At 39.0% G+C, this 22,580-nt stretch overlaps 2 protein-coding genes and 1 pseudogene across 11 annotated transcripts; all 3 read left to right on the top strand.

Annotated features, from left to right (window-relative positions):
- Window positions 1-889: 889 nt before the first annotated feature.
- LOC126700970 (uncharacterized) lies at window positions 890-1,966 on the top strand. Its single transcript, XM_050399128.1, has 2 exons — window positions 890-1,296; window positions 1,408-1,966. The coding sequence occupies exons 1-2, from the start codon at window positions 890-892 to the stop codon at window positions 1,964-1,966; spliced, it is 966 nt and encodes a 321-aa protein (XP_050255085.1).
- Window positions 1,967-9,517: 7,551 nt separating this feature from the next.
- On the top strand, window positions 9,518-12,081 carry LOC126700589 (TMV resistance protein N-like; annotated as a pseudogene).
- Window positions 12,082-12,225: 144 nt separating this feature from the next.
- On the top strand, window positions 12,226-17,331 carry LOC126700588 (disease resistance protein RPP2B-like). Of its 10 annotated transcripts, none has more exons than XM_050398790.1 (5): window positions 12,226-13,671; window positions 13,795-14,443; window positions 14,584-14,716; window positions 14,840-14,885; window positions 16,998-17,331. In XM_050398790.1, exons 1-2 carry the CDS (start codon window positions 12,874-12,876, stop codon window positions 14,380-14,382), a joined length of 1,386 nt encoding a protein of 461 aa, XP_050254747.1. In that variant the 5' UTR covers window positions 12,226-12,873; the 3' UTR covers window positions 14,383-14,443; window positions 14,584-14,716; window positions 14,840-14,885; window positions 16,998-17,331. The 10 variants fall into 10 exon arrangements, with proteins under 10 accessions (XP_050254747.1, XP_050254746.1, XP_050254743.1 ...); XM_050398789.1 differs by having other exon boundaries at window positions 14,558-14,681; window positions 14,773-14,885; XM_050398786.1 differs by lacking the exon at window positions 16,998-17,331 and adding an exon at window positions 15,303-15,804.
- The last annotated feature ends 5,249 nt before the right edge of the window (window positions 17,332-22,580 follow it).

Below are 22,580 nucleotides of genomic sequence, written 5' to 3'. Positions count from 1 at the left end.
CCCCAGGCCAGTAACGCCCTAAGCAAACCGAATCGTCAGAACGTGAGCCTCCCTTCCCTCACAAATACGGCTCCACCACCTATTATCGTAAAGATGCAGGTGATGAAAGAACAAATGGAAGTTATGATGAACGCTCTCAAAGGGACGAATGTCCAGTGATCTTGACGACCTCATTAACCAAACTGACTCACTGTTCACCGAGCCCGTCAACTCTTTCCCCCTGCCAAGTAAGTTCCACATGCCACAGATAAATATTTATGACGGAGTCAGGGACTCTCTGGACCACCTAGAGACCTTTAAGACCCTGATACACCTTCAAGGAGTGCCAGACGCGATCATGTGTAGGGCCTTCCCTACGATGCTGAAGGGTGTGGCAAGAATTTGGTTCAGCCGGCTGACACCCAACTCCATCAGCACCTTCAAGAAGCTAAGCGCTTAATTTACCGCACACTTCATCGGAGGACATCGGTACAAAAAGTCTACGGCTTGCTTAATGAGTATCAAGCAGTGAGAGGAGGAAACGTTGAGGGCCTACATATCCCGCTTCAATAAGGAGGCACTCTCGATCGACGAAACCAACGACAAGATACTTGTAGCAGCATTCATGAATGGGCTAAAGAAGGGTAAGTTTCTGTTCTCCCTATACAAAAATGACCCAAAGACCATGTCGGAAGTGCTTTACAGGGCCACCAAGTATATAAATGCCAAAGACACGTTGTTGGCCCGAGAAGAGAGGCCAAAGAAAAGAGAAAGGTAGGAAGACACCTAGCAGGACCAAGGCCGGAAGAAAGCAAGGACGGGAGACTGAAGGGATGAGAGACGCCCTAAGCCTTTGGGGGAAAGATTCACCAACTTCACTCTGCTGACCGCCCCGATAGATCAAGTCCTAATGCAAATCAAGGACGAGGAGGCTCCGATGTTCCCTGGAAAGCTGAAGAGTGATCCCAACAAACGGTTTAGGGATAAATATTGCCACTTCCACCGTGACCATGGTCACGATATGGCCGATTGCTATGACCTAAAGCAGCAGATCGAGGCCCTTATCAGACAAGGAAAACTGCAGAAGTTCGTTAACAAGGAGAAAACAGATCCACCCCCACAAGACCAAGACCAACACCCCCGATGGGATAATAAGCGACCGAAACCCCCGATAGGGGACATAAGGATGATCGTAGGAGGAACGGCTGCCGCTGGGTCATCCAAAAAGGCCCGCAAAACCTACCTTAGGATGATACAAAATGTTCAGCTAATGGGGGCCGTGCCAAAGATAGCACAAATAGAAGGCCCTATTATTGGGTTCTCAAAATAGGATGCGCGACGCCTTCACCATCCACATGACGATGCGCTCGTCATCAGCTTACGGGTAAAAGACTACAACATGCACCGGGTGTTGGTCGACAATGGCAGTTCAGCAGATATTCTATACTACCCGGCGTTCCAGCAGATGAGGATCGACAAGGAGCGATTGATTCCAACAAATGCCTCGCTCGTTGGTTTTGGAGGGAGCCGGGTATTCCCCCTGGGCGCGGTCACATTGTCCGTAGTGGTAGGTGATTACCCCGAGCGGATAATTAAGGACGTAACATTCTTAGTGGTCGATTGCTCGTCTACCTACAATGCTATCCTCGGACGACCCACGCTCAATTCGTGGAAGGCGGTAACTTCAACTTACCACATGATGATTAAGTTTCCTACCGACTATAGAGTAGGGGAGTTGCGCGGAAGTCAAATGGCAGTGCGTGAATGCTATGTGGCTATGATGGAGATGGAGGATCAGGTCCAAGTCTTGAATATAGAAAAGTACTGGACGGTGACGAAGCCGGTAGAGAAACTAGAAGAGATACCCCTTGACAGTTCTGATCCTAACCGAACAACCAAAATTGGAACCCTCACTAACCCCGCGATCCATCAAGAGCTCATAACCTTCCTCAGGAGCAATCTAGACGTATTCGCCCTGGAGTCATGACGACATGCCAGGAATAGATCCTTCAGTCATAGTACACGGGTTGAATGTATCGCCTTCCTTTCCACCCGTCTGACAGAAGAAGAGAGTTTTCGCCCCAGAGCGAGATCAGGCCATAGCGGAAGAAGTCCACAAATTACAAGAGGCAAGTTTCATTAGGGAAGTTTACTACCCCGATTGGCTGGCGAACGTAGTAATGGTTAAGAAAACTAGCAAGAAGTGGCAGATGTGAGTGGACTTCACCGACCTTAACAAAGCCTGCCCCAAAGACAGCTATCCCCTCCCAATGGTCGACGTCCTAGTAGACTCAACGACTCAGCACCAACTGCTAAGCTTCATGGATGCTTTCTCGGGTTACAACCAAATCCGAATGCATGAAACTGATCAGGAGAAAACTTCGTTCGTAACCAGTCAAGGCCTCTTCTATTACAAAGTAATGTCTTTCGGCCTGAAGAATGCGGGCGCAATGTACCAAAGGCTTATGAACAAAATGTTTACACAGCAAATTGGGAGGAATGTCCAAGTCTACGTGGACAACATGCTAGTAAAAAGCCAAAGGGAGGAAGAACACTTGGAAGATCTCAAAGAAACATTCGATACCCTTCGCTCTTACAACATGAAGCTCAATCCAGGAAAGTGCGCCTTTGGGGTGACGACGGGGAAATTCCTAGGATTTATGGTATCCCAAAGGGGGATCGAGGCCAACTCGGACAAGATCCGGGCCATTATGGAGATGGCACCACCGAGAAATGTGAAGGAGGTACAAAGCCTTAACAGAAAAATAGCAGCACTAAATAGGTTCGTGTCAAGGGCGACGGACAAGTGCTTGCCCTTCTTCTGCACGCTGAAGAGATCATTCGAGTGGACTGCCGAATGTCAGCAGACATTCGAGGAGTTGAAGGCTTATCTCTCGTCCCCACCACTACTGAGTCCATCGCAGCTAGGAGAAGAACTTTTCCTCTATCTAGTCGTCTCCCTCATAGTCGTCAGAGTTGCCTTAGTCAGAGAAGAAGAAAGAGTATAAAAGCTCGTATACTACGTGAGCCTAGCGCTTAGCGGTGCCGAAGAAAGATATCCACCTATGGAGAAATTTGCCTTCACAATAGTTACGGTAGCTCGCAAGCTCAAGCCATACTTTTAAGCCCATACGGTGAACGTCCTGGCTGACAAGCCCTTACAATGGGCAATGAGCAATCCTGAAGCCGAGGGTCGACTGGCATTGTGGGCCATAGAATTGAGTGAGTTTGATTTCGAGTACTGCCCACGGACCACCATCAAAGGACAGATCGTCGCAGACTTCATAGCAAAATTCACTCATGACGAAGACAAGGGAGCAGAAGAGTCCCCTCATTGGAGCATATATACTGATGGATCATCCAATAGACAAGCCAGGGGGGCTGGCACTGTACTACTGTCACCCGAATGAGACAGGGTCAAATGTATGGTCTGTCTCGACTTCCCCACCACCAATAATGAAGCAGAGTACGAGGCATTAGTAGCAGGCCTCGATCTTGCCAAAGCAGCAGGAGCTGCGAGCATAGTCATTTATTGCAAATCTTAGGTCGTGGCTAACCAAGTGAATGGAGACTATGAATGCAAGGGCGAAAGGATGAAGAGATACCTTGATCAAGTGAGGACAAGAGTAGACGACCTAGAGGTCAAAATCATCCAGATCCCCGGAAGAGAAAATGAGCAAGTCGACCACCTAGCCAAAGCCACTTCAGCAGAGCATATGATAATCCCTGGTAATGTACTCTCTTTTGTCCAGTTTTCTCCACTAATAGATTCCGGCGACATGCAGGAGATAACCTTTGAAAGTAATTGGGCCACATCGTTACTTTCATACTTAAAAAAAGGGGTCTTACCAGACGGGAAGGAGACTGCAAGAAAGCTGAAGGTCCAAGCGGCGAGATTCGTCTTGATAAAAGATGTCCTGTACAAAAGAGGCTTCTCCCGTCCATATTTGAGATGCTTGGGTACAAAGAGGTAGACTACGTCATGAGGAAGGTACACGAGGGGATTTGTGGAAACCATTCAGGGTCAAGGTCATTAGTGCACAAGCTTGTGCGAGCATGGTACTATTGGCCCACCATGAAGAAGGATGCTGAGGCTTATGTCAAGAACTATGACAAATGCCAAAGGTTCAGCAATATTATTAGACAACCAACCGAAGAGTTAACCCCGATGATGGCCCCATGGCCATTCACTCAGTGGGGACTAGATATTATGGGACCATTCCTTACAGCAATACGACAGCTGAAGTTCCTGATAGTGGGCATTGACTACTTTACAAAATGGGCGAAAGCTGAAGCTCTGGCCACCATTACGGAGAAGAATGTATGGAGTTTTGTCTGAAGATGCATCATATGCAGGTTTGGCATTCCTAGAGTCTTTGTCTCGGATAATGGGAGGCAATTCGACAACGACTCCTTCCGGGATTTTTGCTCGCAATTAGGAATAAAGAACCACTACTCCTCCCCCGCCCACCCTCAGGCTAATGGCCAGGTCGAGGTCACGAACCGATCCTTGCTCAAGATTATCAAGACTCGGCTCGAGGGGGTAAAGGGTATATGGCCTAAAGAATTGCCAAGAATACTGTGGGCATACAGGACAATGGCAAGGACACTCACAGGAGAGACACCGTTCCGACTAACATACGGGAGTGAAGCAGTCATTCCAGCTGAAGTTGGACTCGCGAGCTACAAAGTGCACAACCATGATGAGAGCAAGAATGACGAGGCAATGCGACTACAGCTTGACCTAGTAGATGAGATCAGGGCGACGGCAGAACAAAGGCTCGCTAGGTACCAAGACCGCATGGCCAAGCACTACAACTCTCGAGTTCGACACAGAGACTTCCAAGTTGGAGATCTCGTTCTTAGAAAAGTCATGGGCACTGCTAGAGACCCTACCCAAGGGAAGCTCGACCCTAGTTGGGAAGGACCTTACTGAGTCACGTCATGGCAGAGGAAAGGCACTTACCACCTGGAGACGTTAGACGGACAGAAGCTGCCGCATCCATGGAACACCGAGCACTTGCGAAAGTATTACTAGTAGAGGCGGCAACATGAAGACCAATCTTTTTTTTTTTATCAACTCAGAAAATTTTAGTCATACTCCTTAGTTTTATCATTTATTTTAGTTTTTGCAACAATACCTCTTTTTCATTTTTAAGCCCAAAGGGTAGGATTTGATTTTCAAACTACTTTTATTTTATAAATGCATGGCAATAAGAGGAGTTATTCAAAAAATTGTTGAAGTTTCTATTTTACAAATCTACAGTTTAAAGTTCACAAAAGTGGACGACTAAGTTCACAAAAGTGAACGGTAGAAGTAGACAACTAAGTCCATGATATAGAGACTGAAGCTAAAAAGCTAATGTTCTCGCCAAATAGATGAGACTATCATCATATGGACAAGGTTCTAAAACCAATGAGCCTACAAAATATCAAGCTCGTCAAATCCATAAAATAGACGAAAGCTAAAAAGCCAATGGTCTCGCTGAATAGAGGAGACTATAAAAAGTCCATAAATGGACGTAAACTAAAAAACTGACGGTCTCACCAAATAGATGAGACCATAAAAAGCAGCCCGTCAAAGGGATGCCTTCATCCCAAATGGGTAAAAAATTAGTCCATAAATTAGACATACAATCGACGGGTCAACAAAGCAGATGGTCCTAATATACAGTCTGCCAAATAGGTGACTTCATCTCAAGTAGGTGAAAGATTGTTAAGTCCATAAATTGGACAGACTTGTTAATATTTATAAAATAGATAGGCATTAAAGGTGACGGATTCACCAAATGACCGTTTACCAAATGTTCGTTAAAGCGGACGGTGTCACTAAGTGACCGTTTGCTTAAAATGTCGTTAAAAGTGACGGCTTCTAGAAAATACTATAGTTTAACAATGGACGGGTTTCCCCAAGTCCGCATATTAAAGGACCATCAAAGTTGACGGACTCACTAGTTCTCAAAGAAAAAATTATAAAGTCCCTAAAGACAATGGACGGATCCATATCCAAGTAGCATACAAAGCAGATGGGTTAATCTCTAGCTTATGAAAGCATAAGCACACAAACATAAAAAGCCGTGCATACATGTTCAAAACGACGGATACCAAGTATCATAAGTGAAAGTAAAAAACTTACAAGTAAAAGCCCAAAAAACAAAAGTGCACTTAAAAACATTGTTTTGAAATTAGATAAAATATGAAAGTTACAAAAATAAGGCCAGAACTAAGCAGCGGGAACATCTTTAGAGGCCCCATCAGCTTTGTCCTTGGCGTTTGGCTCTTCTACATTTAAAAGCTCGACAGACAGGTTGGAAGCAGGAACAAGAGGGTTGGCGGCAAGCTAGGCTAAAAAGATGCCGTCATCATTAAGAAGAAGGTCCAATTTAGGGCCTCGTCACCTTGGTCAGCAACAGTGTCAACAGCAGGAGTCATCGGCATAGGATCATCCAAGGTAATCGTAGATAGATCCAACTCCGGAAAGGCTGATGCAACTTGCTTAAGACAAACATCGAACCTAGTGCCATAATACTCAACACATGAATTGATGAATAACTGCATTGTCTTGAATTTCTGGACCGCGTCAGTCCCAACCGCCTCTACCTGCTTATGTAAGGCCATCAGTTCTCCCTCTAATTTCTCCTTCTGACGACCTGCCTCTTCAAATTTCTCCCTCAGATCCTTCAAATCGGAGTTTAAAAGACGAATGGCCTCCTTATACTGTGCCTGTTGGTTCATCAGATTAGAATTATGCTTTCTAACTTGAGTGACGACGCCCTCCTTGACCACACACCGGTCTTGAAGTGCTTTAACACGAACCAAGGCTTGAAAGGAATATGGTCGTCAGTCACTAACCAGGAAAAGATCAGATTAGTCAAGGGAGAAAGCATACCCGTGCCAAATCAAAGAAAGCTGACACCCCTAGGTCCTCCATCCCTAGCTGAGCACAAGGATCCAGGTTCATCGGTTTTATTAAAGATTCTATTTCCTTGATGGCGTAATCCTTGTAAGTAAGCACGCAATGGGGCCACTCAATAACGAGATCAGAAGAAGTCATCACCCCTTTCCCCACGCCATGGCTAGATATGGGAAAGGACTTCTTAGAAGGCACATCCCCAGAAGTGACGACCACCTTTTTAGAAGGAGGATCATCCTTCCCGTCAGCCTTCCTCTTGGCTAAACCCTTAGAAACAGCATGAGGGGCTGACCAGGACATCCCCTCATTTCCTTTGGCCTTCTCTTCTTCCTTTTTGCGAGCCGCAATAGCCCTTACCCTTTGCTTAGCAGCTTCCATCTCTGTGCAAAATAACTGATGAGTATCAATAAAGCAGACAGAGAGAACAAACTAACGGAGGAAATGAAGAATCTACTTACGTCGGCGAGAAAATTCGTCCAACTTATGAGCCTCAGCCGTCGGTTCAGGACCCCCACAATACAAATGGAGAGTAAGGGTAATCAAGTCCCTACACTTCCGTTGCTCAAGAGGGATGCCAAGGACCCAACGGATAAACTCCTTCTACTCGTCAGATATTTCTGGACAAGTGCTAGCTGAAACGATAAGGAATAGACAGTGTTTAAAAAAAAAAAAAAGAAGGAGGAGGCGAGAGACGGGATTAACCTGAATCCCTAATAAAGGCCCAAGTATTGTCAAAATAACCATGGGGCAGTGTACCCTATTCATCCTAACGACACACCCAATCCGTCCCTTTGACAAAGAAAAACCTATTTTTCCAATTCTTATTTGAGTTTGGCATATCAGACACTAGTCTTAAGCCCTTCTCACGAGCAGCAAAATGATATGTCCCCTTAGAAGATACTTTATGCTAGGTTTTATAGCAATAAAAGAATTCATCTAAAGAAAGGTGATGGTTCCCCCCACTTAAGCGACCCCATAGGATTTCAGTGCCTATGAAGATCCTATAGGCATTCGGAGCGATCTGGCTGACGGACAACCCTAAGAAATCCGCCAGCTGACGATGTAAAGCCATCAGTGGTAGTCTGAGGCTTGCAACAAACATAGCGTCGTACATACCGATGTCTGTAGTCCTCCCTGTATAACACCTTTCGTTCTTCCTAGGAAGACAGATGGGGATATGGTCTGGGATTTGGAAACGAGTACGTAACTCATTAAAAACCCTGTCACTCATCTTTGGTAAGAATTTATTGATGGCCCACTCCTCCTCTTCTCGCCCCTCGACTTCAACCTCACCTAATACTTTCTCCCCAACTCCCTCAACATTTTCTTCTACATCGTTGCTAGGAGACTGGGCTAATGTTTCCCTTCCTATCGACTCAAAAAAGCCGTAGGACTCTTGACCTGAGCCAAAAATTTCGTCGTAGCCCGCTCCATCATGGACTAACGACTGGTCACTCGACCCGTCACTTGACATCCAACTAGCTGCAAGTGACGGATCCATTCTAAGTACCTAAACTGAAGTCCTCAGTAAGAAATTGTTTAGATAGAGAAAAAAATGCGAAGAAAGAAGGAAAAAGAACTTACAAGTAAATAAGTCTTGGAGAAAAAAGACGGCCTTGAAAGTAACGGCGTTAGCAACAGCTGACGGATCAGCAATACAAGGGTGACGAGTTCTCTCTTGAAATGTCAGCAGGGTTGAAATGGAAAAATGAGAAGGATGTGCGTTATATATAGGAAGAAAAATGCGCGGAAGGCGAGGCAACGCCCTTCTCCAGAAATGAGGCCAACGAGAGCGCACCACGTGTCCAAGCATTAAATGACTAGTGGCTCGAGGAATCATTCATAAATGATTTTCTCGCCCCTATGAACCAGAAGATAGTTAATTGAAAAAAAAAAAAAACTAACTCCACATACCGTCGGTTTAAAAGGACGAGCATGTAGAGTAGGGGGTAGCTGATAAGAATAAAAATAAGTGTCTATTTATACAAAACATGAAGCTAACGGTTTTAGGCAAAGCCTTCAAACATAAGCTGACGGTACAGTTATGACCGTCGGTTACGAGTCAACAGGTTCTAGATTGAGGGAAGTTTGCAAGATACACTTAAAGGCTGACGACACCATCAAACCAATGCCATTAATGCTGAAGGAAATAAATAAGCTGACGGCCCTAATACAAGTTTACTTGCTACCCACGATTGCATATATAAGGAAATACCTTGCTCTCCACGTTTGATGCTACTCAAAGGATCCCTATAAGGAAATGATCCCGCCAAATGCGCCCAAGAAGACTCCTATAAGGAAAAGACTTCCGTACCAAGGAAGAGATATCAACCCTTTACTACTATAAAAGCCCCATTACCCTCATTAGCCAAGGTACGCATAATTTACCTTCTCTAGTACTCTAGAGTTGTGAGAATAGTTCTGACTTGACCTTCGGAGGGTATTTGGCCGGCACCACACCGGTGCTCTCTGCTAGGTCTTTTCTTTTTGCTGTGCAGGTGCTGTTTCGAGCACGTGAAGACCGTGTCGCTTACTGGTGATATTTTCAGCATCATCAGAATATAAAAACTTTTGACCCATCTTCTCACTTGTTTTGCAAGAGGCTTTTTTGAGTTTTTTTCAGTCACACCTACAATTTCTTAAATCTCTATAACCTCACTATTCAAGCTCTTCCATTTCTTTTATGGCTCTTCTTCCATCATCTTCTTGTTCTTCTTCTTCTTCCAAAGGAGGGAAATACGATGTATTTCTTAGTTTCATAGGCGAGGACACCTGCAAAAGATTTACAGATCATCTATATACAGCTTTGAAACAAAAAGGCATATCCACTTTTAAGGACAATGAAAAACTTAAGCGAGGAACATCAATTGCCCTAGAACTCTTGAAAACAATAGAAGAATCAAGGTTTGCTGTGATTATTTTATCAAGGAACTACGCTTCTTCAAAGTGGTACTTGATTGAACTAACAAAGATCGTTGAGTGCATGAAAAAGACTGGATTGGTAGTTCTACCTGTTTTTCACTATGTAGATCCTAGTTATGTGCGGAATCATAAGGAGACTTTTGCAGAAGCCTTTGATAAACACGAAGAGAGTTTCAAGGATAACATGAGAAATATAGAAACGTGGAAAGCTGCTCTAACAAAAGTTGCCGATCTTGCTGGATGGGATTTAAAGGATAAGTAAGAGTTCCTTTAAAATAATGCTATTTTTTGTCAATTTTTTTTCTTGAATTTATTTATCATTTCTTACCCTTTTTTTTTTTTTTTTTTTTTTTTTTTTTTTTTTTTTTAACTTCGTCAGTATTCAATTATTTTTAAAATAACCTAGACTAACCCCATTTTGATCCTAGTAGTACTAAATCAGTGTCATGCAAGTACATAATTACACAGACTTGGGCCTCACAACAAATTTGGCCAATTATATCTCTAAAGTTGCCACCATAATACATCTTGCAATGAATTTCTTTGTCCCATATCTATTACAAACTTTGGAAATTATAATCTCAAATTGGACTTTGGATTTGCATAGTTTGGCATGGTAGTCCCTAAATTACCCAATATGAGCAAAAAGTCACGAACTTGGTAATCCTCATTGTGCATGTGACTTATGGAGTCTACATGGCTTTGCTTTATATAAGCTACCCGCCCACCCGTAATGTTTTCAAACGAATTGCTACTTTATGTTTTTGGCAAAATTGTCTTGATAAGCAAGTAAAAATATCAAAAGCCAGTGGTTAGGCGAAAAGTATAATTATACAGTTAATACATCATTTTTTTTATACGAAGAAAAAAAATAAGCTAGTAAAAAAGTCCAAAGCAAGTGGTTAGGTTAAAAGTAGAATTATATAGTTAATACTTCAATTGTTTTATTTTTTATTTTTATGAAAAAAGGGTGCTTGAAAATAGCATTCCAAGAAATGTAAAACAAAGAGGACCAAAATATAATTAGGCATTCTCAATGTGGCTGAACGAAGCTAAGATTATGATTATATGCTGAATGTTTTATCTTTAAATGTGGCTAGCTTTGCCTCATCAACATTATTGTTTTGCAATTTTCTTTGCAGGTATGAATCAAAAGTTATCCAAGAAATCATTGGAAGGATATGCACTGAGTTGTATCATAAATTCTCAAGTGTTTATGAGGACCTTGTTGGAATGGACTCATGTGTGGAGGAAATGTTGGGTTCATACTTAGGTGAAGGGTTGGGTGATGTTCGGTTTGTTGGGATATGCGGGATGGGTGGAATGGGCAAAACAACTCTTGCACAAGAAATTTATAGAAGAATTTCAGGAAACTTTGAAGCTAGTAGCTTTATTGCTAATATTAGAAAAGAAACTAAAAATCAAGGTCTAGTTTCTTTACAAAAACAACTTCTTTCTAGGATCCTCATGGAAAGTGAAATAAAAATATGGAATGTTTATGAGGGAATCGATGTTATAAGGAATACACTACATAATAAAAAGGTTTTTATTGTTCTTGATGATGTGGATGGAGAACAACAATTAGGAGCATTACCAGGGAAACATGATTGGTTTGGTGTGGGGAGTAAAATCATTGTAACAAGCAGAGATAGCCAAATATTAATAAGTTGTGGTGTGAAAGATATATATATACATCCAAGGAGTTGATTGACAATGATGCTTTGAAGCTTTTTAGTTGGAAAGCTTTCCATAAACCTCATCCTAAAGAAAATTTTGTAACTTTGTCTAAGGACTTTATGAATTATGCTAAAGGCCTTCCTTTAGCTCTTAAAGTTTTAGGTTCTTTTTTGTTTGATAAAACAATGGATGAATGGAAAAGTGCCCTAAATAATCTAAAATTAGAATTTGATGAAAATATTATGGTTCTGCTTCAAATATGTTTTGATGGGCTTACAAATACGCAGAAAGGATTGTTTTTAGATATTGCATGTTTTTTCAAAGGAGAGAACAAAGATTGCATAAGAGATGTACTGCAAAGTTTTGGTTACCATCCAGATTACAATATTGGTGTTCTTATGAAAAAATCTCTCATAACCATTAATGAAAATGGTGCTTTAGGGATGCATGATTTGCTACAAGATATGGGTCAAGAAATCATTTGTCGCGAATCCCCTAGAGAGCCTAGTGGATGTAGTAGGTTGTGGATTTATGAGAATGTCATTCGTGTATTGAAGAATAATACTGTAAGTTAGACTAGTATAAACCTGAACTTTAAGAAGTATATATGTTACTATAAAATTTTCTAAGAATTTACTAATTATTCTAAATTCATTGTTTTATTTATTAGGGAACAGAGGCAGTTGAAGGCATAATGCTAAAATTTCCTATTCAAAAAATGGAACACTTGTGTGTTGAAGCCTTCTCAAAGAATAAAATTTTGAGATTGCTTAAAATTGGTAATAAGAAATTTCCACAAGACTTCATAAATGGTGCTATGCAACTTCCAAAAGACCTCAGTAGGGGTAAGGTGCAATTTCCAGAAGGTCTTAGTTATCTTTCTAATGAGTTACGTGTTATTGAATGGCATGGATATCATTTAAAATGCCTACCAACCAATTTCCAACCAGACAAACTTGTTGAATTGAGAATGCATTATAGCGGCATCAAACAACTATGGAAAGGAAATTTGATAAGATTATTACTTATGCAAATGTGTATTATATTCCTTTTCATTAAAGCTTGACTTTATCTAATTATTTATTGGTTTATAACAGATTTTTGATGAGTTAAACCTTATAGATCTCAGTGACTCTCAAAACTTGATCAAGACCTTGGACTTTAGTAGAGTCCCAAATTTGAAGCAGTTGATTCTTCAACATTGTATAAGACTATCTAAGATTTATGCATCTCTTGGAAATCTCAAATGGCTTACTCGATTGGATCTAAATGGTTGCAAGTGCCTTGAGAGCCTTCCACCCAAGATCAACTTGGAATCTCTTGAAATTTTTATTCTTTCTGGTTGTTCAAGACTAAAGAAGTTTCCAGAGATTGTGGGAAATATGTCAAGTTTGTCGGAACTTTATTTGAATGAGACTGCCATAAAAGAACTACCATTGTCTGTGGAGCATTTAACTGGCCTTGCTAAATTAGATCTAGGAGACTGCAAAAACCTTTCAAGTCTTCCAAATGTTTGTTGTTGTTTGATGTCTCTAAAAATTCTCACTTTGTCTGGTTGCTCAAAAATTAATGAACTGCCAAAGAATTTGGGGAATATCAAAGGTCTGGAGGAGCTAGATGTGAGTGGAACTGCTATAACAGAATTACCTTCTTCGATTGTTCTCTTAAAAAATCTCAAAGTACCATCTCTTTGTGGATGTGAAGGCTTATCATCTATGTCATCAAATAAACTCTTCAGTTTTACTTTAATGCGAAAAAGAAGAGTAGATCCCACGGGCATGTTAGAGCGTTCTCTTTCTAATTTATGGTCTTTGACTAAATTGAACCTAAGTTATTGCAATCTTCAAGCAATCCCTGATAGTCTTAGTTGTTTACACTCTTTAAGCCATTTAGATCTCAGGGCAAATATTTTTGTTGGCCTTCCCGAAAGTACCACTGGACTATCTAATTTGAAGTCTCTTTTTCTGAGTGGTTGCACACATCTTCGATCTTTGCCAAAGCTTCCATTAAATATTCACGATATATATGCAGATGGTTGTACCTCATTGGATACATTACCATTAAGACCTGACGCCAATTTTCATCCGTTTATTCATCTTGTCAATTGTATCAAATTGATTGACAATCAAGACTACCCTGACATATGTTTAGCAATGCTAAGAAATTACTTACAATCTCAGGTCTCTCTCTCTCCCCTAAATATCATGACTTTGTAATTTTGTATGTTTCACAGGAAAATAAGTCATCTGTTCGCTATTCTCTCTCTCATAAATATTATGACTTTGTAGTTTTGTATGTTTCAGAGGAAAGTGATATGTTTTTTGTTCGCTATTCCTGGAAGAGAAATTCCGAAATGGTTCACCCATCAAAGCATAGGGGCTTCAATGAATCTGCAAGTGCCTTCAAGTTTATGTAATAAATTGAAGGGAGTCGCTGTGTGCGCTATTTTTGTACTCCACCAGCATCATCCATTTCCCCAACTTAATTCATTGTTTGAATGGAGAAGTTATAGAGGTACGCATGAAATTTGGTGTTCATTGGAAAGCGATAGATTGGAGGTTATGAAATGCGGGGGCCGTTTGATATTCGAGCAAGACATTGAAGATCTAAACCAAACTATGCCTAGGTGCAGCAACAGCAGCAGTTGTAGCATCACTCCTTATGAGGATGATTTTGAAGGTTCAGCAAAAGATACCAAAACTAAGCGAAGCCGTGATGACAATGATGGAACCAGTGGAGAAGGTACCTCTAATGAGGTAGATGTACCACGCCCAAAGAGGATACAGCTCCCTAATCTAATTGAAAGATTTATTCCTCATTTGGGAAATTGGATTGAAAATTTAAGCACACAAGGACAAGGTAACACTGATTGCGAAAAAGAGGAATCCTAGTGAAAGTAGAAGCTTTGATGAATCTGTACAGCTGATAATTTCCTTTTTCTCTAAAGTTTTTGTAAGTCACTATCTCTCTCCTTTACGGGTTTTTTTTTTTTTTTTTTTTTTGGTAGCGGTATATTTATTTTTTAAAATTCATTAATTAGTTTCATATTCTTTCATTTGAGTCCAGTAATTTGTGATTCTTATTTCTGCTAGTTGCCACCCTTACTGGATACGATTATTGGACTTTGTAGTTTGTTGGCGAGGTGAGATTCTCGCATTGCCAGGATCTGAGAAGATATGTACAACAGATAGTAAGCTTATCATTTTTCTTCACTTAAATTGGAAGGTAAAATCAATACTCTAGTTGCTCTCTCGGTATTCACTACAATTTTCCAACTCCAGTGTCGTAAAATCAGAAGGAAAGAAGAAAATTTGGGCCAGTTTTCACCAAGAGGTTGTTTTCTCGCAGGCTAGCCATGTGATTTTTCCCCCCCACTGCATCAACCATTTCAAAGGTAGATTCAAGAAAGTTTTTCTTTTGCTTCTTTTAATTAATTTTTATAGCACTGGCGTGGTGCCTTACAATTGTAAAAAGGATGATGAAATCATTTGCGTAGTTTTCTGGTTGAGTCTAATGGACCTCGAATATTATTAAGCTACTATATTTGAAATTTGAATACATATGTGAAGGAAAGACCCAATAAACTATATAATTAAACCAATGCAACTTTTTTCTTTTTTGATGGTGAAGAATAATGTATTAAGAAAAAGGAGGAAAGAGAATTTATCAAAAGAAACAGTCGGTTTCGCTTTTATGTTTGTTGTATTAAGAAAAATAGGGCCTGAGGTATTTCTTGTTGACAATTTGGAATTATAAACTTTCAATCGTCTTATTTGTCACTTGGAAACTGATGTCATGTTGTTCCATCTAGGTGAATTGATGTGGCTGTCCCATATATACGGTGTGTGTCACTTTCATATTGTTTGAAGCAGTTGCATTGAAGCTTTTTAATTGCTAGCTGTTGCCCAAGCTTGGCAGTGCAGTAATGTAGGCTTTGTCTTATAGCATCATGATGATATGCAGAGTTCAGACAAACAGTAAGGCACTACATGGCTTCTTTATCTTACAATTGGGGTCTCCTTTGTTAATTGATAATTGATATTAGGGAAAGAAATAGGCAAAATTGTAATGGTGAAGTAAGACCCAGTAGAACTAAAAGTTGTAATCAGGAATTTTAACCTGAAATGCTAATGACATCTGTTGATCCCATGCTTGAAGAAAAGGTTTAACAAGTTGTAGAAAAGGCTCTCCTCTACTTGTACTGCCCTTTGTGACTTTTGTTCTCTTCCTCAGTTACTGGTTTTTTAGTAGAAAGGTAAGATTTTATACACTAGTGGAAAGATTACATGTATAAATATAACTTTCTTCTACAACCACTCAATTTGCCTCCACTTTTACCACAACTTGAAGTAGTTAACTATGAATGGTAAACAATCACTTTCATATGAACTCACCACATTTTCTCTTCTACTCACTGTCGACTGCTTTAGAGTTGTAGCTAACGTTGTGCGTGTAAAAACTTATAGAACTCTCTAAATAGAACTCTCTCAGATATTATTGATTTTGAGAAAATGAATACAAGCAACTGAGCAATACGTAGCACCTAATTCTATATATACACTGTCCAAGCAAGCAAAAGGCAAAACAGAAAAACTGACTCCCTATTTTAGAGGGAAAAATCAGTTACAAGAAGGATCCTATCTAAGCATTACACGTGTAGCTCAATCTCTAACTGCCTCATAAACCACGTGGCATCATCTCTTCAAAGCAATGGATGAACTGTTCACAATAAATGGCACTGATTCCCAACAACTCCTTGCTACCCCAGATTGACACTGCCACTTGTGCTTGATCATTGCTCCTCTCTCTGCTACGATGCTTTGGATTGTCCCTTTCAATATCAACAGTGCGCCTAAACTTTCTCTTTAATATAATATTGGTCTACTGGTTGTTTAACCGTTATACTCTGTTCCACACCATAGCATTACAGCCCTTCTCTGTTACAACGTAAAAGTGCCTATATTCTTCGTTCATTAGCCCCACCATATCAGGACCACCTGTTGGGTTTATTGCAGTAGGCCTTGCGTGTCAGCTTGCTGGAATTCTTTCAGTAAACTCAGTCTCACTTCCAGAATTTGTTGCAATGGTCTGCATTGGTAGATCCATGTTAGTGCCAGATAAAAAAATTCTTATAAAATCTTATGTATAAATTAATATATATATATATATATAATCTTAAATATGTAAAAAAAAAATCCAAAATTTTGAAGTATGAATACTTTTTAACAGTTACCAAAAGTTTATTATAACCAAATTGATGTATTTGCTCTGTTTAACTTTCTTGTAGATCAAATTTTCCAAAGTCTGCATTCTATCCTACATGATCTTGGACTTATGATTGATGTCATATGTATGTCACTTTAATTAAGAAGTGGTTCTGGCTGAGTCAATATGCATTTGAGTTCAAATCAATCTAAACTTGATGTTTGTAATTATATGCAAGTCCATTTCTAGACCCACTTTTGTCTATTAATTTGTCTTATTTCTTTCTGCTGGTTTGCAATAGGGAGGCATGAAGTCGGAGCAATTGTTAATGTTGCTGGCAAGGGCCATCATTGGATTGATAGACTCAAGGAAAGCATTGTCATTGATTATGAAAATATGCTTTTTCCCTTGTAACCTAACAAGTTTGCTTCACATCTGTTGGGATGGACCATGATAAAGCTTGTGTGATTTAGTTTGTATTTTTCTTCAGTTTGTTGTCAAATGCATGCTAATTATGTAATCACATGTAAGAGTTGTACAATCTATCTTGCAAAGATATTTCCAACCCTTTACCACATTGAACTTATACACAGAAGGTTGTAATTAAAATAGAGTATTTTAAAAATAAAATAAAAGTGAATATCAGTGTCTTGCTCAAGCGAGATATAGTTTTTCTCAAGCAAAATTTAGTTTTGCTCATGCAATATTAAGTTTGACTACAACAAAGGACAAGCAAACTGTCTGTCTAAACCTTGCTTGAGTGAAGGAAAGGTGAGAGACACTTAGTGTGAAATTTGTTTCTATTATTGAAGAACTTACTTGAGTTAGAAGGGCAGTTTGCTCAAGCAACAATTGCAATAAAACATGTTTTCTTGAAAATTTTGCAAAACAAATGAGGGAGTTTGGGCAACATTTTAGCGTGTGTTTGTTTCAGCAAAAGTGACCTTTAAAATGTGTATTTTCTTTGGCAACTCTTCATTGCTAATAAATAAAATACCATATTTAAGTTTTTTTTTTTTTTTTTTTTTTTTTTTTTTTTTTTTTTAATTCTCTCCAAATAAAGAAATTCAAATAATTCTCCAATCTTGCTACTTGTAGTTGTTTAATTTAATTTAGGAGATAATTTTCTTGCAAACTCATTAGCAGACTTCTCTGAGTGGGGACAAATATCATTCTTAAAGAAAATGATCTTTTCGTGTCACTAAACCTCTTTCTTATTTCCATTCACTTTTTTGTTAAATTTTCCAACAACTTAGACAAAGAAATAAAACATCAAATGTCAATTAATTGTCTGGAGAAGTTAGGATGCACAATACATAACACATAGACATGCTATATATAGGGGGAGAGGCTGGTCTCTTAATAAAGAAGAGCAAGTTATGGCATAAGTTATAAGGCTCTTGGCCTGGACATGCTACGTAACTGAAGATAAACTACTACTAGGGGATTTCATGAAAAAAATTGGTCAACTTTAATTAGATGATTTTGCAGAAAATCATAATAAAAAAAATGAGAGAGAACATTAAGCATCATCAAAACAACTATTTTTCTTGTATCTACATCTAGTCATCAAAAAGGTTCTTCATCGGTACCTCTTAAGAAGAGCAAGTTATGGCATAAGTTATAAGGCTCTTGGCCTGGACATGCTATGTAACTGAAGATAAACTACTACTAGGGGATTTCATGAAAAAAATTGGTCAACTTTAATTAGATGATTTTGCAGAAAATCATAATAAAAAAAATTGAGAGAGAACATTAAGCATCATCAAAACAACTATTTTTCTTGTATCTACATCTAGTCATCAAAAAGGTTCTTCATCGGTACCTCTGTGGTATGGTGCCCACTATGTTCAAAATTGTCTACTTCAAGTTTTTAATCTTTGCTTTTTATTTATGTTTATGAAGAGTTTATGAAAATTAAAAAATTTGAAGAGATACTATTTTAAATTTAATCACATATTAAATATCAAAGCTCCAAAAAAAAAAAAAAAAAAAAAAATACCAAAGATTTTTCCCTTATCAAAGCATAGATTTTCAAGTATTTTTGCAATCGATCTACACTTGGGCTCAAAATCTACTGTAATCATTTCTTCCTTTGATGAAAGTGAGTTCCTTGCTTTTCAATTGCTTTTTTGCATTTATCTTTCATTTTTGTTCTTCCTATTGCATTTGACACCCTTTTTAATTGAGGCATTACCAAACCCCAGACGAGTAATATTTAACTCACAAAAAAAATTATTAAACAAAATTATAATATCTGTTCCAGAAAACTGAAAGAGAAGAATAGTGGGTATCAACATTGGGGGTGGACTAACTAAAAAACCAAATCTATTCCATTTCCATATCCACTTTTCCCAATGGCAGGGCCAAATAAATAAAAGACAATTTCCTTGCAAATATTCATCAACTTTTCTTCTTGCACCCGCTATATCTTGGAAGCTTTCTCTTCTTTTTCTTTGAGTTGCTTCTTTTCTTTCTAAAATCCTTTCCTCTTTTGAACTTCCCACGCTAGTCCTTAATCCAATAAGCTTTTGGAGATAACGGTCGATTATGAATCCAAGAAATAGGGTAAAACCTGCAAATCAAGTTCAGGCTTTCGGAAAACACATGCCAGACCAATCTGATGGGAAATTAGAGCAGACAATCTTGACGCTCCACATTACCACAAGAGAAGCATTTCTTGTTAGTTGCTGATGGAAAATTTACAATCAACTTATATGCTCACTGTATTTTGGTAAATAACAACACTGTGCCCCGAAGTATACGTCACGTGGCGACATTGAAGCTGCCCGAAAAGTATTTGATGTATTGCCTCAAAAAAGCATAGATGCATGGAATGCCATGCCATTATAATAGCCTATTCACGTAAAAAGTTCCCAGATGAAGTTCTAAATCTATATCATCAGATGATCTTGAAAGGTGTTAGAACTGATAAGGATAACTTGACTTTCATGGTGGCCCTCAAGGCATGTACGAGGTTGTTGGATTTGAAAACAGGGGAGGAAATTTGGTGTAGAGCAATGGATTGTGGGTTTGAGCTTCATTCGTTAGTTGGGTCTTCAGTTTTGAATTTGTATGCAAAGGCAAGTAAGTGGGATGATGTGGCTAGTGTTAGAAAAATCATGAGAAGGACAGGGATGAAGAAAGTGCCAAGGTATAGTGTAGTGGAAGTGAAAGGGAAATTCCATGCTTTTCTTATGGAAGATAAGAGTCATTATCAATATGAAAGCAGGATGCAACTTTTGGATAAGTTGGATCATGAAATGAGAGCTATTGGATATGTCCCAAATTAAGGCTGAATTTGTGTTGAATTCCCTTGATGAGGAAGTCAACGAAAAAATGTTATGTAATCACAGTGAGTGGCTTGCTATTGCTTTTGGTCTCTTAAACACAGGGCCTGGAACCAGATTACTGATCATAAAGAACCTTAGGGTGTGTGGGAATTGCCATGAAGCAACTAAGTTCATTACAAAAATTGTTAACAAAGAGATTGTTGTGAGGGATTTGAAGCAATTTCATCACTTCAAGAAAGGGATCTGCTCATGTGGTGACTACTGGTGAAGCTGATGTGCGTAGATTTTCTCTCTCTTTGCTGGATTTTTCACAGCTAAGGTGTTGAATATCAGGTTAGGATCTGACATCTCTGTAGGAAAGCAAGTTGCTAATATTATAATGGGGTAATGGAAGAGACAAGCAAGCTAACATCTCAATTGCGTACTACAACCTCTAAGGAGTGTATAGATGAAGCTCGGTAACCAGTAAAGTCCTTGGAGATGGTCCCATCCAACATATCCATATCCAGCTGGGTTGCTGGCAGAATTTGGTTGTTGATATACATCCACCACTTTATCAATTTCACCTTTATACTATACTCTTCACCTAAGTTCAAAGAGATTTTGTCAAAAATGATACACTTTCTTTATTGCTCATTAGATGCAGATTGTTGAAAGGAATTATCTCTGATTGGAATGCCAAAGAAAAAGACTAGCGGGATTTTTTTTTAATCCAAATGTCCACTTGCGTGCTTAGCATCAACAAGACTGATTTTCCTCTAACAGCTCAGGTAATTAATGCTTTTGAACTCTTAATTATTTTTTCTCTTGCTTTCTACTGTCAAAGGCGATACATTTTTTTCATCTCATAATACTGTTGCTTTTACTTCTGCCGTATGTTTGACATTTAGAACATGGATTCTCAAACAAAATCAAAATTGGGAGTATAGAAACAACTTAGAGAATTTCATATGTTTATTATATCTGGATACAGTTCACATTTTCTAGTATTTAGTTGAGAATATAGACCATTACAGAAATGATCTGAAGAGCAGCCCCTTTCCTAATGTATCTGGTAATTCATTTTAGTACATCACTTGTGGCTACACACACACATATATATAATTGTAGTGGCTAATAGAGGTTGTTCTTTAGATCAGATTTAGTGTATTTTCTTCCCTGTTTTGGGGAGTTATGCCAGAGTTCTGAGCTTATGCAAAGGGTACAATTCCCTTTTCTTCTTGTAGTCATGGACTAAAGGACAATTGGGGAATGGCATATGCTCAAGTGGCTTCTAGACATGCTCATTGAAATGCTGGGTAACATCAAAAAGTTCTTGTGGAACTATTGCTTGATGGCTGATTGTGCATACATTTCGTTGTTTTGGGGATGTTAAGTGTTTTTTTTCACATTTTCCCTATTTTAGAAAATGTTTTTGTACTGTATTCACACCCAATAAGTATTCAGCATTTGTTAGGGGTCCACCTCCTCCCTTGGCTTACAAAGGGGAGAGGGATTGACCTCCATAAAGAGCACAATTCACCACTGTGAGATACTGTTCATTTTTCACCCTTTTCCAATATCAGTAATACTAGTGTCTAAAGGTAGAGGATTCCCAACCTCACATGTGGTTTTTCATTCTTATTGCTTATGTAGAAGGGTTATTCATGTAAATATTGTGTTATTCTCTTTACACCCTCATCATCTAAACCTCTTAACACAAAAATGCCCGTTGTTGTTACAATAATGACAACCAATATATGGATAGTTAACCAATCTAAACCCATTTTCCTTGAAAACCCATTTCTATACCTTAACTATCCCACACATTTACAAATACTTAGCTTCCCTATACCTTTTGATCTTCCTTGGTGCCATTGGAATTGAAGGCCGAAGGTATGCAAGACCCAACTGGTTTTATGGTCAACACAACAAAGTTGTTGGCGCTCATCAAAAGCAGTGGAGAAGGAGGAGGAGGAGGATTGCTAAGTTGCACAGACTTAGGTATGGGTACGAGTATGGAGGTATAACAATTCTTGAAAAATTAGGGTATGACACATTTGGGGTAACTATCAATTAATTATTTAATATTTATTTTTATGTATAATTTAAATATTTTTAGACATAATTTATGTTTATTTTAGGTTTAACAATTATGTAACAACAAAAAAAATTGCTTGAAAACATATCTAAAATTAAATATTTATGTGATTTCAAGGGGTTTTGGAGTAATTTTCTAAAATTTATGTGCTCATGGGGTTTATTATTATTATTATTTAGGATATTCTTATTTTGGGTTTGGGAATTTTATATAGTAGAATTATTTTTGGGTTAGGCTGTTGGTATATTTTTGTTGTGGGCTTGGCTTGAGTTGGGCTAAATTTCAATCCGGGCTTTATTGTGATTGGTTGGGTTGCTGGCTCATGTCCGTTCGGGCTTGGTTGTTTGGGTTAAAAGGTAAATGGAACTGGACCAATCTGTTTTTGATCTAGAACATTCTCTTCATTCTCTCTCTCCCGCTCGCTCCTGCTGTGTCTCTTGCAGAAGACCATGGCAGAAAGCTCTATCGCTTTCCCTCTCATAATCTTCGTTGGTCGACGATATACGACTAT

The sequence above is a fragment of the Quercus robur genome, chromosome 9 (genome assembly GCF_932294415.1).
Source record: "Quercus robur chromosome 9, dhQueRobu3.1, whole genome shotgun sequence".
Classification (NCBI taxonomy): domain Eukaryota; kingdom Viridiplantae; phylum Streptophyta; class Magnoliopsida; order Fagales; family Fagaceae; genus Quercus; species Quercus robur.
The sequence above is the reverse complement of the archived record's forward strand: the minus strand, read 5'-3'. Positions and strand labels throughout refer to the sequence as shown.

Bases quoted from the DNA above. Each gene is read 5' to 3' on its own strand.
- LOC126700588 (XM_050398790.1), top strand. From the start codon at position 12,874: ATGTCAAGTTTGTCGGAACTTTATTTGAATGAGACTGCCATAAAAGAA. The intron at 13,672-13,794 runs GTCTCTCTCTCT...TGTATGTTTCAG, and splicing joins GAAATTACTTACAATCTCAG to AGGAAAGTGATATGTTTTTT.
- LOC126700970 (XM_050399128.1), top strand. From the start codon at position 890: ATGCAAATCAAGGACGAGGAGGCTCCGATGTTCCCTGGAAAGCTGAAG. The intron at 1,297-1,407 runs GTTCTCAAAATA...CGACAATGGCAG, and splicing joins ATAGAAGGCCCTATTATTGG to TTCAGCAGATATTCTATACT.